The 18,626-nt window shown below is 40.4% G+C and overlaps 1 protein-coding gene across 3 annotated transcripts in view; it reads left to right on the top strand.

Annotated features, from left to right (window-relative positions):
* Positions 1 to 18,269, top strand: part of tnnc1a (troponin C type 1a (slow)) — a 30,778-nt gene extending 12,509 nt beyond the window's left edge. Inside the window, exons 2-9 of one of the 3 annotated variants that reach the window (XM_034696760.1) lie at positions 10,095 to 10,130; positions 11,383 to 12,406; positions 12,727 to 12,786; positions 14,205 to 14,235; positions 16,014 to 16,160; positions 16,739 to 16,853; positions 17,398 to 17,534; positions 17,671 to 18,269. In XM_034696760.1, the coding sequence (XP_034552651.1) occupies positions 12,245 to 12,406; positions 12,727 to 12,786; positions 14,205 to 14,235; positions 16,014 to 16,160; positions 16,739 to 16,853; positions 17,398 to 17,534; positions 17,671 to 17,702 (684 nt within the window). In that variant the 5' untranslated portion in view covers positions 10,095 to 10,130; positions 11,383 to 12,244 and the 3' untranslated portion in view covers positions 17,703 to 18,269. Of the gene's footprint in view, positions 1 to 10,094; positions 10,131 to 11,382; positions 12,500 to 12,605; positions 12,787 to 14,204; positions 14,236 to 16,013; positions 16,161 to 16,738; positions 16,854 to 17,397; positions 17,535 to 17,670 lie in introns of those variants that run through there. The other 2 variants (XM_034696762.1, XM_034696761.1) reach the window with 2 other exon arrangements.
* The last annotated feature ends 357 nt before the right edge of the window (positions 18,270 to 18,626 follow it).

Below are 18,626 nucleotides of genomic sequence, written 5' to 3'. Positions count from 1 at the left end.
TAAGGGCCAAGTCATGTGTTGTTGAGACAGGCTGCGATGATTCTGTCTCACTGGAGTAAAAACATCTGGACTGATGTGTTCGGCCAACTGAAACATTTTTCTGAAAATGATTTGGGGCAAAGTTTTCTCTCTTTTTTTTTTTTACTGCTGGAAGTAAAACTTATACGCAAGGACAAGTTTTCCCCAGGCAGAGACAGACGGTGTGCAGAGTGTGTATTCTTATTCTAGTCATCCAGCTTTGAAACATGTAAGAAAGGCTCAGGCTTCTCACACGTTTGTAAAACTAAATCTTTGTGAGCTCCTCTGGAGTAAAGACCTACAGTACTCAGAATGTTCAAATTGTTAATTGTTGAGGTTGAGTTCAGATCAACATGACTTATTATAACAAATATTGCATAAACATGTATGAGGATTTTTAACTCAGTTCTACCAGTTCCATTTAGATTTTGCCAAACGGTGGTTCAAGGCAAACCAAAACTGACACTATAAGGATGAGCTAAAACCTTGAAAACCACTGACTAGTCACAGAGGATTGCAGAGTCAGAATAGTTAGAGCTGGCTCAGGCTTGGACCAGCTCTTAGTTATGCTGCTATAGGCTTATACTGCCGGGGGAACTGGCGCACTGACACACTGGGATCCTATCTCACCTTCTCCCCCCAACCCCCCCATCACTTACTTTAACTCTGCCTGTCCCATTAAAGTTACTGGACGTTCACACAGACGTGCTAGACTCCAGCTGCGACAGCTTCTACTACTCGTCTCATCACTATCACTGCTCCCTCTATCTCTTATTCTCCTCTCCTCGACCAACTCGGTCGAGCCAGATGGCTGTCTGACATGAATTTGGTTCTGCTCAAGGTTTCTGCCTGTTAAAGGGAAGTTTTTAGTCGCTGTAACTAGCTAAATACTGCGAAGTGCAATGCTCATGTTGGATTGAGGTGGGGTAAGACTGAGTTTTATCCTGTCTTGATGTTGGTTCTCTGTTCATAATTTGACATAGAGTGGTCTAGACCTCCTATGTTTGTAAAAGCATCTTGAGATAACGATTGTTGTGATTTTGGGCTATACAAATAAAGATCGATTGATTGTTCCTAGTGTAGTCACTTGCAGGAGAAGGGCCTTTCTGCACTATCCTGCAATTTTTAAAATGAAAGCAGCCATCAATCGCGGCTCAATTTTTCCCTTGAACCACAAAATCTTTAGTTCACAAAGTGAGGACATTCCAATTTTTCAATTTTCAATTCAATTTTGTTTTATTGGCATGAACAAAGACATGTTATTGCCAAAGCAAATAAATTCATACACATACATTGCATATATTTTCACAACATATTATATTCATTAGATTCATTCCTCTGTTTTGGCAGGTTTTAAAATGACTGTTGATTTTGGTGCATTATTTGCTATGAAAGTAAAGTAATTATCTTATCTATTGAAGGCATTATATTTGGTGAAATATGATGTTGATAAAAGAAATGGAAGCTTAAACGAAAGTCAAGGCAAAAAGATGCATTCAAAGGTTGTTTTTAAAGGCTTTCAGAGTTCAAAAGTACGACATCAGCAAGCGGGGGGGTATTTTAGAGGAAGGGGGCATGAAAAAACCCTGCAGTCTGATGACTTCTTTTTAACTCTGGTTACAGACAGAAATCCTGTATTCTGTGAGCCAATAGCACTGGATGGATCATAAGGTTTAAGGGGATCAAAAATGCTATGAAGGAGAGAGCTCATTTAAAATTTTGTAAGCCATGAGAAGTACATTAATGTCTGATATGACATGGATAGAAATATAAATGTGATATTTTCAAATGTCACATGGCAGGACTGAAAGCAAATTCATTTGGTTTAGAGTACAGACATATTTGATTTATGGTGACTGGGACTCTTGAGTCACTGCCACTTGATCAAACTTGTGTCAATGTAAATCAGGGGCAATGACTACCATAAAGGTTTAACAGAATTCAAGAGTCAGAAATTACGTACTGTCCAGTTTTTGAAACCACCCAGGTTTCTACATGATTAATCCTAGTATAGGCACATACAGCTGTGTATCACAAGCTGTGTGTGTTCTCCCTCATTCTCTCACTTCCTCTCTGGTCTACATGTCTTCCAGTAAACTAATTTCACTAAGAATGCATCAGAGCATTTATCATGGTGACTAGTGTTGAATTGGACAATTGAATGTGATTTATTTATCTTTTATTTGTTATATTAAACAGGGACAGTGTACAGCCATTAAGCTGTGCCAGAGTGAAGCCAGTTCACAGCTGTATTCCCTGGGCAGGAGACAGAGAGAGACAATGGCTTTTTTCAAAACGGCCTGGTACATACTACTTACTAATGTAGTAGGTAGTGGGTACAGCCTACTACATACTGCGTTTGAATTTAGTATGTAGTATGAGTGTTCTGTCCGATCTGTTCTGCAGCATGCTGAGCCAGACGTCACTGAATTTCCGTTTTCGGAAAGCGGAAGTAAACAACGGCCAAGCGGATAGAGAAACTGCTTCTTTATCCACTTATGATTTTAAAAGTTAGGAAGTGGTTTACATGGAATTTAATAATCTCCACAGCACCTAAAAACTGAGTTCCCCCCGTCAAAAAAAGAAGAGAAAAGAAAAGGCGGAATGAGCGCTGTGCATTGTGGGAAACAGTACGCAAGGCAGACTGGTCTGATGTATACTGTGAAATTTTCCCGAATTAGTAGACATCCAGGAAGTTTTGGCATACTACAGATTTTGCTCTTGTTCTCATACTACTTACTGCATACTGAATTTTGGCCAAATCAGTACGTACTGCTAGTATAGTAGGCGGTTTCGCCATACAGCTACATGACAATGCATGACCACTAAACAACTACATGAGGTACCTATACAGTGGAATGAACAGTGCAATATTAAAAAATTAAAAGCATGACTTAATAAAACCACTACATAATAATGCATAATCCCAGAGTTGGCAAAGTCATCTCTGTCACATGTGTTTTGTAGATGTTTGATAGGAGACTTTTCCTCTGTGAAAATGTAACAGTATTGGGGGTTTGGACATTTGTCAACATCATTTTCTTCTTTCCTTTGAACACCCACTTGTTCCCTTCCCTAGCTTTACTTGTCCCTCCAAAGGATTACCTTAAATTTGACTGCTCTAAATCTATTTTGGAACATGCTTCAGGTTCTATGCTGCTTTACATGTAAAGCAACTTATTTTGTTTAACAGGATTGTCAGTTCTAATTTGGTCTCTCTATGCATAATACTTTTCTGGCCTCCATTAGAGCAGAACATTTTTGGTGCCTTTGCTTATAAGTACAAATGCATTAGTACTGAGAGGTGGAACAAAAAAATAAAATATGCAGAATAAATGCAAGACCCCCTAAGCCATTTTAGGACAGAGACACACATTCACAGTGAAGCTATAGCTGCAGCGAAACCTGCCCTTTTGATTCAAGTCATTCCTCATTGTATCTAACTGGTGACTGAGCTAAATGAAACTAGTTAACCTTTTGCACTGTCGAGATAAACAACATGGATCACAATTTGCTTCATGAGGGAAACTGTAGAGACGTTAATACACCGCTGTCACTGTCAGACATGACATGTATGACGACAAACCCAGAGGTTAGGAGTGTGTGCAGCATGCCTGTAGGTGTGTAAGTCACATCTAGAGGTGGCAAATAAATTGCATAACCCACCCAGTGTGTGTGTGTTTGCACATTCTTGTTGCATGTTTTGGGATGAATGATCACTGCAGCAAAGTGATGCAAAACCTCCAGTATATCAATCTTCTAAAATAGGGCAGATGCATGCACAAGACATGTAGTCACTTAATTTAGTTGTTGGCAATGGCATCAGGAAACAATGACCTTTCATTGGCTCCTTGAGTCACATGACAGCCGGATATTTACAGTACCTCCTGTCACTGGCCTTGTCAAATCACAGCACACTTCGTTGAAGCCCAGTAGGCCTCAGGCTGGACTTCAGCAGCACAGACGGATGCAAAGGTGTTTTATTTTTTATTTTTATAGCCTGAGCTTACTGCAACCCCAAATCCCACCAAGGAATACGAGGGCATAAAGGAACGTGCATATATGTTGGTGTGTTTGCAACTGTTCATGTGAAAGTGTTTGCACACTAAAAGCAAGCGAGAGGTGGAGGCATACAGAAGGAAATGCACACTGTCTGCAGGACCAATGAACTTCAGGCCAATTCTTCTTATGAATGAGCCTCTGGAGGGCATTATTCCCCAGACAGTTCCACGAATTGTACTGCAAACAAAACTGTACTTCTTCAGCTTCATCGCACAGAGGCAAGGCTTGAATGTTGCAAAGTAAGGATTCTTTTTCATCACCTTGTTTCTCTTGGAGATCAAAGAAGCAATGCAGGAAATGATCAAACTTGACACCAAAGTTTTTTATTGGGTCCATTACCCTTCAATGTTTTGAGTCTTTTATGTTCAATTCTTCTGTTGAAGCAGATCTCACAATCAGACGTGCCTCTACCTGCTACCAGTTTTGTGTGCACCCCCAAATATTGGCATTATGGAGTGTAAAACCAATAAGCAGGGTAACTGTATTTAAATGCATTTTCCCCAGCCAATGTAAGCATATAACAAAACCAAAATAGATTTGATAACCTGAGGTAGACGACACCTTGTCCTCCTTTAAATCGTGTATCGTGACACAGAATCTTGCCTGGTGTAGCTTTAATGCTGCCAGCCTGCTCAAAGCTCAGTCAGTATCCCAGTTACAGAGCCATTTCAAAACATTTTCTCTTGGACACAACACACAGAGATCAAATCAGCGCTGGCCAAAAGCAAATACCAGGACAGAAATACAGCACCTAGCTTATCCTGCTCACTCTATAATGCTGCACTTGTGCTCAGAACCTAAAGTCAGTATGGAGTGTGTGTGTGTTTGTTTGTTTCCAGGGTCCTTTGTTTCCCTACGTGATATCCTCTTTAATATGGCTTATAAATGTGAATATTCAAATTATATTTTAAATTCACATTATTGTTTCACTTGGTTGAATTTCAGTTTACCTGGGTCAATGTTTAAAACCAGTCAGCTTAAAGGCGACTTGTCTCATTTGCCTTTTGCAGTTTCAACTGCAAAGGTAGCCAGTTGACCACTTATCTCTTACTATGTGGGTTAAAATCAAGAGAACATACAATGCTCTCTGATGGATGGATAAGTAAGCCTGATACCATGGTAATATAAGATTTCTGAGTTATTCTGTAGAGATATACTTTCTGCAGGAGTTCATAATTTAGATGATGCAAATAAATATTGCATTGTCCAGTGGGGACCTTCTTATGTGAATGCATCACTTAATCATTATTTTCATGTATTTAGATTAATATTGTATTCATTTTGATAATACACTGCATATACATATGTATATGTATATGTATATGTGTATATATATGTATATGTATATGTATATATACGTATATGTATATGTATATATATATGTATATATATATGTATATACGTATATGTATATGCATATATATATATATATATACATACATACATATACATATATACACATATACATATATATATATATAAAAATATATATATATATAAATATATACATTGTCCATACATGTATATACACATATACATATACATATAAATATATTTATATATATAGGATAACATGTTGCTATTTAATGTTGTTTGCAGTTACATTTTATTATTTCAAAATAAGAGCCCAGATTTTCCTCCATTTTCTTGAATCTCAGTGTATTCTGGCTTTGATTTAACCTTCACTGGCAAGTATGAATCTTATAGCAGGGCTAAAAATGGTACAGAGAATGTATTGTGACCTGCTTTCGCTCAGTACACTACAACAGGGCTGACTTTTAGAAGGTAATAATGCAGAAGTTATACCGCTGTTAGTTTTACTGAGAAATGTCTGAGACATTGTCAGAAACCCTGAGGGCCCGCAGATTCCATTTCAGAGCGCTGCTATTTGAAGGAAAGAGGAAAAGGCAGAGACTCTGACAAATCCAAAATGGGTGTGGGTGCACGCAGGGACAATTTCTACCCAGACAGGCAACTCTTGTCACAGGCTCCGTTTGTAAGGCCCAGAAAATACAAGTAATTGTGTACAATTATCATATTTACTGGCGTCTTTTATCCCTGTGTTTGTTGACATTTGCTTTACTTTCTCCCATGAGCATCGATGCTGTTTGGAAAAATCACATTTACTGTAAATATTTTCAAATTGTTTGGTGGTAGGATATTGAAATGCAATGTAGAGATGTCTAAATGAATCAGCTGCAGCATGTGGCACAATCTTTAGGCAACATAGAGGAACTTTACAGAGAATGTTTTTATTTTATTTGACAAATCCATTATTCATTTCTTCAACATTGCCACAGGATATCATGTTCAACAATAAATCTCAAGGCAGACTGTTGACCGCTTCTTTTGCTGCCATGAAGAGGAAACACATTTCTTCTCTTGCTTGAAGGGAACTTCGTCGGTCATATATCTGAGAGGAAATCTTCTCTGGGTGTCTCACTGTTACAGAGATTGGAAGGGTTGGGGGAGGTGGGTTCGGCTACGAAAGGGTGGTAGGCGACTTGGTGGTCCAGTGGACTGGAAAACGCTGCCCGCTGGCAGAGAGTTAGTGAGTGGCTCTATCAGCGCTGGAGCTAATGTGACCACTGCCTCATTAGAGCTCTGATGTAAGGAACGCTGCGTTACACCAAGTGCCTCGGCGCAAAGAGTTTGAGAGAGGATCCACTGAACGCACTGAAGCAAAGTCAAGACTATCTCCTCCATCTCCTCCAAAGACAAATCCCTCAATTTGGGTGAGACGTTGTCGCTGATCAGAGATCTCTAATAAAACACTCAGTGGACAGGAAGAGAAGCTTTCATTGTGAAAAACAGTGTGTATCACTCAGTCCCATGCAGAGCTTTCACAGCCTGCCACAACAGGAGCTGCTGACAGGTTGGTCATCAATGAAGGGAGGCAGAAAGAGAGATGGATGGAGAGAGGGCGGGAGGAAAGAATAAAGAGAAGGAAAAAGAGGCTGACAGGTTCAGCTCCCCTCTTCCCCTCAGCAATCAAGGAGGTGAGGACGCAGAGGGGAGGAGAAGGAGGAGGAGGAGAGAGTGTAGGACCTATGCTTCAAGCTCTGCTGCACGTCAACCCAATAATTATATCACACAGGTATTTAAATGGACGCGATATATGTTTGGTATAGAAGTAGATCTCTACAAATGCAGTCCAGCTGATTCAATGCTGCCAGCATGAGATGTTACGCCTCCAGCAATGAGACATATTGCACACTTGAAATCTATAATAATCCTGCAGAAATAAAAACGTAGGTAGATGATGGAAATCCAGCCTTTTTCAAAGAGCGAGTCAGTCAGATCACTGTTATTATGTTTGTGAAGATTTTTAGGCGCAATGTGCATGATTGTGCAACTTCAAATCATTTCACATAACCTGATTTGATGCATGTAAAGAAGGACTGAAATCAGCGTGCTCCAGATTGATCCAAAGACACCAAATGTAACCATTTGAACTTGTAGGTCTTAGTAATTTGCATGAATGGCTCTGCAGCACAAATAGCTATTGTTAACCCTGATTGTGACCCCCATGTGTGCCTGCAATTTGGTATGTTCATGTTTGCGTATCAGGACGCAAAGAATGGAAAATAATACAGTCACTCTGAGGACAAAATGTGGTGGCAGGGAGGCAGAGAGGGAGGTGGAGGGGAAAATAGCCCCGCTCATCTCCTCTCATTTTCTGCCCGCTTCTACCCAGCAGAGTTTCTATGGCAACCCCTCAAAAAGCGGTGTGCGGTGAATTGTGGATTGGAGATGCGCTGTCTGATTGCGCTGTGTGGAGGAGATGGCTGGCTCTTTCGTCAGCCTTCCTCTGTAAGAGGAAATTGGTGGAGGGCTCCAATGAAACAGCACTCCATATGCTTTCTTTGATGCGTGTGCCAGTCGTTGGTACTACAGTAAGTGTGTTTATGTGTGTGTGTAGGAGGGGGGTTCTTCATGTGTGTGTGTGCTCTAAAGAAAAGCTTTACATTTGAATCTAGTGCCCCCTGCAGAGATGCTTGTCACTCTTGGCAGACAGCAGACTGCACTGAGCGCTCCTAATAAATCTGTCTGGCTGACCATGTAGACTCATCAGTATGCTTTGGTTTCAGCTGATGGAGTCTTTGCCTTTGATGAAGATTCATTTCTGCCGAGTACAACGCAGTTATGTGTTTTGGATCATGAAATTGAGACGAATGACTGAGAAAACACGGAGGGAAAACCTGCACAAAATCTCATTTTTGCCTCTTGCACCCCCCTCACATCCCCTCCCCACCTCACCTCAACCTCGCCACTCGTCTATCTCCATGGTGAGATGGAGTCACCTGTCACCTTTGCATGCGGCTGATGTGCACTGATGTGAGTGCGTCTCTGTCAGGAGATGTGAGTCGGTATCTGTGTAAGAATAGGACATGTATGATGTTCAGTATGAGCCCTTCTCTCTGCCTCTGAGTGGCTGTATGATGCTTGTAAGCTGTGCCAGTCCCCATTAGCATCCCATTATAAACCAGCATGATCACTCGTCACTTAGAATGCCTGCCACAGCATGCTCTGCGTGTGTGTGCGTGTGTGTGTGTGTGTGTGTGTGTGTATGTGAGAGAGAGATAGGGAGCTGTGAGAGCACGTGTGTGAACGTGTGTATGATTCACACAGTCAAGTGATTGAGATGGCCTTGTTTCAAAGGAGCACAAAAGAAATGCAGCAAAGTCTTGCACTGTGTTCAATTCAATTTGAATGTGTCTGCAAGTGTTTGGTTTGTTTGACCCAGATTTCTCACCTACCCCACTGTTGATAAATTGGATAACTGGAGGCAGCCTTGCGCAACAATTTAATTTAGTTCTTACATAGTGAACAGCACCCTCTGCTGACTGAATCTGAGTTGCACATGAAAGTTTAGAATTCAAATCCTCATGAATTATGCAGACAGGTAATGCCTGATATGGCTTCTTCATGAGATCAATGATTTGTTTGCTTTATTTTAGCACTATTGTGATGATTCTAAAATATCTACGTTTGCTTATGTTGGTGCAAAAATATGTTCCTTTTAAATAACACAGAACCATATTTTTAACCCCGACTGATATCTTTGGCTTTTGTTGCTGTTTGTTGTTTGGTTTTAGGTACCTGATTCTGAGGTTCCTGGAGTCATCCTTACTTAGTTGGAGCATACAAATTATAATAGTCAAGAGGCCAACCACACACATGTTTTCTGGAACTGCTCAAAGATAAAACCCTTCTGGGTTGTTGTAAATAGGACTATAAGTGACATTACAAGTTATGGGATTCCAAACAGTTGTGCCGTCATGTACTTGGGAAACATTAAAGAGATTGTTCAAGGAAAAGACAGGTATCTGATTAAAATTTCACTCATAGCCAGTAAAAAAAAGCTATCATCAAAAACTGGTACAAAGCGGAACCCCCTGAAGAAAGAGCTTGAAAGTTTGAAATCATTCAGGATATCTATATAATGGAAAAGCTGACATACCAACTAAAGCTCAGAGGACATACCCACGAAAAGAACTGGAGAAAATGGACCACTTACACGGAAAGTGAGAACGACAAGTAAATTAACTGTCTTGAAGTGACTAAGAAGGAGGACCTGCTTACTAGAAATGCCCCTGAAAATGTTTATGTATGTGCATGTACTGTAATATAACTGTTTTCTGAAATGAAAATGAATAAAAATAAAGTAAAAAAAAACAAATAATAATAATAATAATAGTATTTTTAATAGTACTTTGATGAAACGTTACCAACACGGGGTTGCATAGGTACTTCTTCTCAGTTTGAAAAAAAGCGCCTTAGTGGAAAGTGGTCTTTGATGTGCATGTGGATAATCAAGGACAAGGACGAGGACTTTGCCTCTGGAAAGAGATGTATTTTGTGATTTTTTTTAAACTTTTTCTTTAAAAGGTATCTCTAGTGCTGTGAGAAGCACAAACAAACTCATTTCCAATGTATTGGAGTGGAGGCAGAAACCGCAAAACCTCTGATAATCCTTTAATTTTGCATCATTTGTGTCTCCCTCTTTACAGATCCCAACATGAGAAGCTCCTGTTACCTTAATAAAGGTAACATTTTGCCTTACCTTACAGTCAAATGTAATGGCAGGTGACACTTATGACATAAACAATGGTCGCATATCATTTAGCTGATCCAGGTCCAGGGCTGTTGTTGTGCGATGGCCTCCCTGAGCTGAGACCTATAAAGCAAGAGAACCATAATTAATATACAACCTCACTTCCAAACAAAAGTTGGAATCCTGTATGATATGTTGATAAAAACTGAATTTAATTGTTTCCAAACCATTTAAACCCTATAATTACTTGAAAATGGTGCCACAACAACATTTCAGGTGCTGAAACAGAAAACGTTTACTGTTTTATGAGATTTATATGCTTCTTTTAACCTTCCTGTTATGTTGCGGGTCAAATTTACCCTTTTTAAAGTCTATTTTAGGCAACATATGCCTTCCAAACCAGCTAAATGCAGCATAAAAATCTGGGCAGCATGTGACAGAAGAGGAGTCATGTTAATTTATCAACATCACTTCATAAAAAAAAAAAATAAAAAAAAGAACAATAATATCTGTCATGTCAAACTATTGTATTTATATTTAGGGCTTTTCAATGTACATTAAAAAAGTTTTAACATTAATTTATATGAAGAACGAGTGAGTTATCCTCATGGATGATCTGTGAGAATTAAAGAACACCAATGGACTAAATTTTGATTTAAATGGTTAGTAATGGAGTTAAAAAATAGATTAAATGGGGCACTGGTGGCCTAGTGGTCTAAGCGCCCCACATACAGAGGCTACAGTCCTCATCGCAGGGGTCAAAATAAAGGCAAAAAGGCCAAAAAATATAACTTTTGGATAATTGAATATGCCCCGGGTCAAATTGACCCAGGAACATTATTGCTGTTCCAGAGAAACGAACATAACAGGAGGTTTAAATTGTATTCCAGCAACACATTTTAAAACAGTTAGGACAGAGGAATGTTTACAATTTTGTTGCATCTTTCAAATCCTCTGTAATGTTGATGATGAGGTATATGTTGACCCGTTCTTGCCTGTTATAGGATTTCAGCTACTCAACAATTTGGAGTGTCCTTTGTCATATTTTTCATGTCATGATGTGCCAAATGATTCAAAGAGTAACAAGTTGAGACTGCAGGCAGGCCAGTTTCACAGCTGGACTCTTCTACTACGGAGCCATGCTGTTTTAATACATGCAGGATGTGGTTTGTCATTGTTTTCACTAGGAATGACCACGCCACACAAGGATATAAGTTTGAACATTTAATGAATTATTTGTGCAGAGTGTGGCCCAGCAGAAGGAGACTCAGGATGGGGGTTCCGTCTCAGAATTATCCTGCCGAGCTGATCTTGACCCGGGGTGTACCTGGAAGTAGAAGAAGCCAGCACAAGTTGAGTAGAAGGGAATAAGGAAAAAGGTTAATTGAAGCAGAGAAAGGTGAGGGAGGGTGGGTTGAAGAATCAAACGGTTGGAGTAGGCTGGCTACGTTTAAGTTAGCTTGTCAGGTGATTAAGGGTGTGGTTTAGGCGTGGTCCTGCTCCCGAATTTAAGTTAACACCTTAACTTCATTTGCTGAAATATGCAAGGTCAGCACTGAAAAGGGCATTATATGGATGTCAGCATATGTTTCTCCAAAACCTGCATATACTGTTCAGCATCAATGGTGCCTTTCCAGATGTGTTAGCTACCCAGGCCCATGGGCACTTACGTATCCCCCGTTACATATGTCAAATTCTGATTGCTTAAGACCACAGGATAGTTGGCAACTTCGCCTCAGTCCATCTTAAATGGGCTCAGGCCCAGAGAAGTTGCTGGTGCCTCTGGATTATGTTCCTATATGGTTTCCTCTTTGCATGGTAGAGATTGAAGCTGCATTTGTGGATGTAGTGACAAACTGCGTTCACAGACAATGGTTTTTGGAAGTTATTTTGAACCAATGCAGTGACCTCCACTACAGACACTGTATTCTGTCACAGAGTGGTAAACCTCTTCTCATTCTTACTCCTGAAAAACACAGCCTCTATTGAATGCCTTTTTATATCCATTCATGTTGCTTAATTTTGTTGTGAGAAACAGACACTCCATGCACACATACTGTACCTGTCTATTTGATTAGGTATTTGATTCCTTCTTTGCTGACCCCTATGCTCTTTTTTGTCCTTCCTACATGGTCTGCTTGCTGTCGCCTGCATCCACATCCTGGTCTCCACCCTCCTACCTCCTCTACCACCCCCCAGCGTGACTCACACACATTCACAAGCACACAAGCGTCCATCTTCCTGAGGCCCTCTGCGTCTCTGGACCAGGTCTGGAGGAATGTTGAGTGTCTCTGTGGCCTCTTCCCTGGAGATTAGGCTTCACCATGTGTGCCCCCCCACCCCTCCTCATTCCAGACCGAAGTACGCCCCCCCTTAAGAGCTGCTGCATTTTTATCTGAGCCGGGTGATTGTGACAGATTGGCCAAATGACACACATACACAAACACACATTTGTGGGCACAAACAGAGAGGAGGCCGGTCCACCTAGGGAGGGACCAGACAGAGTCAGGCTGTGGGCTATAAAACCCTCCGAGGATGAGGCTGGGGTCTTGCCCTGAACTGGACTGAACCTCCTTCCTCTGTTCCAGGACGCCGTCAGGACCAGCAGCAGACGAGCCTCCAACATGAACGACATCTATAAGGCCGCGGTATGTCTTCTCACATCTCAGACACATGAAAGAGTGCAATCTGCCTCCTGTGATAGAGTGGTTTTAGTTTGTGGGATGCTTTCCAAAAGAAAAAAAAAAGAACTTTGTGAATTTAATCCGGTTTGAGACTGATGCTTCTCTTGGATCCAGACCATAATCCTTAACAATTTTTATTGGTTTGTGAGATTTGCAATCTCAAACTTGGATTTATTGTACTCTTTAAGGGCCCTTTAAATAGAACAGTCCGGCACTTGTGTATTCCTTTGTAGAAGAAAGGGTCCCTCATCGCTTTGTTTATGTGACATTTGACATCACTGTAATGTTTGACAAATCCCCAGTGATGCGGCTTGCGCAGCACATCGCCTCCATCATCGGCTGATGTCAAAGATCCCTGACACCATATACGTCTTTAGATGTTTCCCCACTTCATGTCTATCAGGGCTGATAGGAGCCACTCAGGAGGTCACTGACAGGACGGGTCCCTGCTCTTCATTCATGACTTCAAATGGAACGGTCCCACTCCACATGGCTAATTTTGGCCAGTTGCTCAGACTCTTTCTGCATCTGTGGTTCTCTGGTGCCAGAGAAGGGGCTTCAGGTTTAGATAAAACCCCCCACGGCTGAATTCCAGCATTATCTATGAGCCGGAGAGCTGTGTGGCCGTGTTAATACACCTCCACATGGACGCTCAACCGGCTGTCCAATCCACTCATGTCTCCAGTGAGCAATGCGACTGAGACAGTAAAAAACACACAGGAATGTATATTACACATGTTTGTTTAGGTGTGTTTTTTCATACATCAACAGCACATTAGCATTTGTGTGTTTATGAATGTGTCTGCATAGTGTGTGTGTTTAACTTATAGTGGTCGACAGATGATAACTCTTACATAAGCAGCTGTCTCCCTCTCTCATTCGTGCTAGCTTTTCCAGGATTACTGCGCCATTGTTGGGCCCCGAGCCACAGCTATGCTAATTTAAAGCACCGTGTATTGTGTGCTTTATCTGTGGTTCCTGATCCTGCTGTGTCTTTTATTTTTAACTCCTCCTCTTACTGGCTCACACATGTGATATATGGGCTCGGTGTTTTGTTAAGGATGGGCCCTGTTTGTGGGACCAAAATATTACCTTTGCTGACCTAGAAGTCATCAAAACAGATAGTGATAGTCTGGTCCAGACGCTGGTTTCACACTTAATAAATCAAAACAGCTCGACCTCTTTCACAAAATGAAACACCTCTTGAACAAATATATCGTCTTATCAGCAAAGGGATGACATGACAGTAAATGTTAGATTAGATGCAAATTCCAACAGATGTCATCTTTACGTTTTTAAAACATACATATGGTTAATATTTTTTAAAATGCAGTAAAATCATATAACCAATGCATTTACCATTTAACTTTTTGCCTTTGCAGGTTGAGCAGCTGACAGAAGAACAAAAAAATGGTATGTACATTATGGAATCATCTCTAGTGTTATCACCATAGACTTTATAAAATATGGACGTAGTATCCGTGACGTCACCCATCCCGTCCTGTGCGCTGTTTTGAAGCCAATCAACGGAGGCAGCCATATTTGAAATGGGGAACTCAACCAGGCATAGTGTGACGTAAAGGGGAGGAGTTTGAGCCTCCGAGCCAACAGCTATGTGTCCCCAACCAGGATTCACGTCAGTCATATCCTTATTTGGGCAAAAACTCGCAATCTTAATATCTTCTGAACCGTCACGTTAGAAAAAAATTCCCCCCCCCCGTACATTGCGTGCCGATAGAGAAATTAGCTACTGTAGCCAAGCCGTTTTTGAACCAGGCTGTAAACATGTTTATTAATGCTGCAAAGGTTGTTTTTCTCCCATTCATGTCTATGTGGTTTGCGGTGTTTCTGCAGCCAGCCTCAAGTGGATTCTCAATGTATTGCAGTTTATAACACTTCCGTATGGGCTTCGTAGTTTGAGACCTGAGGTTGCTGTTTGGTTATCACTCACTTTAGAGCTCCAGTGATTAACTTTTTGTTTGTGTTGATTTTGGTGCCCTCTGTTGACAAGTGGTATCTTGCACATCTTTGTTGATTTGTCTTGTACTTAGGTAAAAGCGTGGAAGACCAGACCACACATAAAGAAAGTTCCAACTGATTCTTGACATCACAATCCTCTGAACACGCACACTAGACGATGAGACATGAGATTAAATGTGACTTCAGAAGATGGACAAACATGGAGGATGTTTTGACACGTCAGCTGGTTGTCCAGAAATGTGTTCTGTTTTGCAGTGAAAAAAAATATAGGGAAAAGAATATGAGTGAATAATTCCACAAGCTGGTCTAATTTTTTAATATTTCACTTGGCTCAAGATACAGTTGTGTTTACATTCGCTGCCATATTTATGAGCTGTGAAAAGTATGCAACATCCGGTTGGTGATGCTTCCAAGTCTGTTCCTCTCATTGGTTATTGCGGGTATTCCATTGGAGGCAGCTCAATCTGGAATCGTACTTATCAAACATGTTTGATATTTATGATCCCAAGTTGGGGAGGCTCTGTATCAGTTAGGAGCAGTAAGATAGTTATATTGTCACCTCACGTCAGGAGTATTTAGACAAATAATCGGTTACAACCATAGACTGTATATAAAATGAACGTCATCTTGCTTGGCTCGAAGTGAGGCTGCCACAAAAACTGCTCCCCCTAGTGGCTGGCTGCAGTATATGTCGAAAACACTGTCCCCCCCATTCATTTGAATGGGGCTGCGGTCAAACTTTAAAAAAGAAATACACGTTGTACGAATGTTTCTCACATCAGTATGCTGTGGTGATATGTAGTTATTATTTGACTGTTTTCTGAATATTTGTTGTAGAAAAAGTCACATAAGGCAGTTTTAATGTGTGCTAAATATCATCTCATCTGACTCCTCCCCCCTCAAAGTGGTTACAGGCATAAAAAATGATAATATAGAAATTGTCAGTCTTGTCATTGATGGTCTTGTTTGCTTTTGTAGGTCAGAAGAAGTCCTTTCTGTTAATTTCATTATGTTTCATAACCAGTCAAAAACTCCTCACAGGGGCTTTAAGCATGCATCAACAGTCATCAAAGGTTTCTTAAACACAAGAAGAAAATTTTAGCTTTTGCACAAAATGCATGATATCATTAGCTTGTTGAATAAATGTCTCACCTTGTCAAATTTGTCAGTGATATCCCATTGTTTCTCCATGTGTCGGCATTGTGTTGCAGAGTTCAAGGCCGCATTTGACATCTTCGTACAAGATGCTGAGGACGGCTGCATCAGCACCAAGGAGCTGGGGAAGGTGATGAGGATGCTGGGCCAGAACCCCACACCGGAGGAGCTGCAGGAGATGATTGATGAGGTTGATGAAGACGGTAAATCAAAAGCACTTCTGGCGCTACAGTATGAGGGAGTAAATGATTGGTTGATTTGTTGTTGACCTCTCTGTCTCGGCGGAGCAGCTGGCAGGTCCATCATTGCACAATCATGCTGTGTGGACAAGTGCGGGTCAAAGTCCCTGAACTTAATGTCAAATGATAGTCAAGGATCTTACACAGTGTCGGGCTGAATTAAAGAGGAGGTGAATCAGAGAACGTACAAGTCATTTTGAATTTTATATATGATGTGGTGATGAAATAAGAAAATAGACGCTTCATTTGGTTTGCAAAGCCTCAGTGTTAATGCCAATATGTTGTTTTGGGGATTTTTGTCTACTGAGGCCACAAATGGAGACACAAAGATCTAAGATGTATTTTAGCCATGAATCAAAACGGTAAGTTTATCTTTAGATTGGTACTTCTAATCTTTTCTTGAGTTTCAGGTTCTAGTTTTTAAAGTGTATGTTTGTTCCTCCATTAGGCCTTTATGGGTCATAAAATTGTGTTGTTCAATGATATGTGAATCTATCTTCTATAGAGCCTAGCATATTTGAATTTGCATTGTATGTGTGCAGGTAGCGGCACGGTGGACTTTGACGAGTTCCTGGTCATGATGGTGAGGTGCATGAAGGACGACAGCAAAGGGAAGTCAGAGGAAGAACTGGCGGAGCTTTTTCGTATGTTTGACAAGTGAGTCCCATGTTTAAACCCTGTTGCTAGTTTGGATTAAAATAGTTAATGCCCCAGGAGCAGTTCAGCAGTTCACAGGCAAAGACTTTTTTAACAAGAAAGATACCAAAAACTTGACACAACATCTACATCGAGAGCGTGCTATCGCCTGAAATCACCTCAGACTCGTAATCACATTGCTATTCACAGTGTGGTTCCAGGAAAGTATGCTCCCCATGTGCAATTATGCGAACTGACAAAATGCCAAGTCGCTCTGCAGAGTGCTGCATGTAGTTCGCTCCATAATCCTTTTTGACAGCACAGAATATTTCAAACACCCACTCCATGTAAGCCAGACACCTCGCCTGAGCATCAAAGAAGTAACTTGCTGTACTTCTGCATTTAAGCATTTGCGAACCATTACTGTGAGAGGAGGAGAATAAAAAGGATATGATCAGTAACATGTCACACATAATCACACATGCCTCCTCCACTGTAATCTGTGTGCAACATTAACCCAGTTTGTTATGTGCATTAAAGTACTTCTACCTGTTTGATTGTGAAGAAACGCAGATGGTTACATCGACCTGGAGGAGCTGAAAACAATGCTGGAGTCTACAGGGGAGGCGATAACTGAGGATGACATCGAGGAGTTGATGAAGGACGGGGATAAGAACAACGACGGCAAAATTGACTACGATGGTGAGATTATAAAAGACATCTTGAAACAGTTATTGCCGCGAACAATCTGACTTTGATATTTTATATACATGCAATATGAGATTTGTGCTCGATAAGAGCCTCTTAATTTGTGTGTCTGTGCTTCGTCATTTTGCAGAGTTCTTGGAGTTCATGAAAGGAGTAGAATAATCCAAAACAAGAGAAGATCCTGAATGATATTTTTGTATTTCTCTGTGGAAAGAGAAAGGAGCTGACTTGGATAGAAACAATGGAACGACTTTGCAAGATTCAGTTTAAAACTGTAGCTGAATGTCTCTGTATTTTTCCACCATCTCTTGCATTGTTGTAAATACAGTTTCTAACTACTTTTAGAGCCCAATGTATACTGATTTGTGTAAATGTATCCAAATTTCTTATATTTTCTATAGGAGCTATACAGTAGAGACTCCATCTTATCTCTGAGAGGCCAGAGCCAGTTTACCAGCCTTCTAAAAGGGAGGCTGATATTGTTCAGCTGTGCACAAAGTATGTGTGCGCACAAAGCAGAACACAATCATGAGTCAACAAAGTTTTAAGAGAGACTCTGGGAGACTTATAGTTTAAAAATAACACACTGGATCCAAACTGTAAACTGTACATTTCTGTGTGTTTAAGATGCTCTCAGGACATTTTATTCCCCTCTCATGACCCTGGAAAAATGTCATATTTCTACATGATAAGTCTGCTTGGGAAGGAATAAACAAGGTGCATTTGTCAGAGCTTTGTTTTAATTTCAAATCAACTTGAATCGCATGATTTCACTCAACTCAACTCAACTCAACTCAACTTTATTTATATAGTACCTTTCATACATAAAAGCATGCAGCCCGAAGTGCTTCACAGAATAACAGAGAGACAGAAAACAACAGCAATGGTCAAATTATAAGAGGCATGATTATAAATGAATACTTAAAAATAAAAGAAAATCAATATAGCAAAATTAATAATATATGTAAGAGTGGAAAGAAAGGTTAAAAATAAGGTTGGTTAATAAGGTTAACAAGATCTGATGAATACAAGAAATAAATAGATAAATAAACAATTATTTTTTATAAATAAGATAAATAAATGTTA

This window comes from Notolabrus celidotus, chromosome 11 (assembly GCF_009762535.1).
Source record: "Notolabrus celidotus isolate fNotCel1 chromosome 11, fNotCel1.pri, whole genome shotgun sequence".
Lineage (NCBI taxonomy): Eukaryota > Metazoa > Chordata > Actinopteri > Labriformes > Labridae > Notolabrus > Notolabrus celidotus.
The sequence above is the reverse complement of the archived record's forward strand: the minus strand, read 5'-3'. Positions and strand labels throughout refer to the sequence as shown.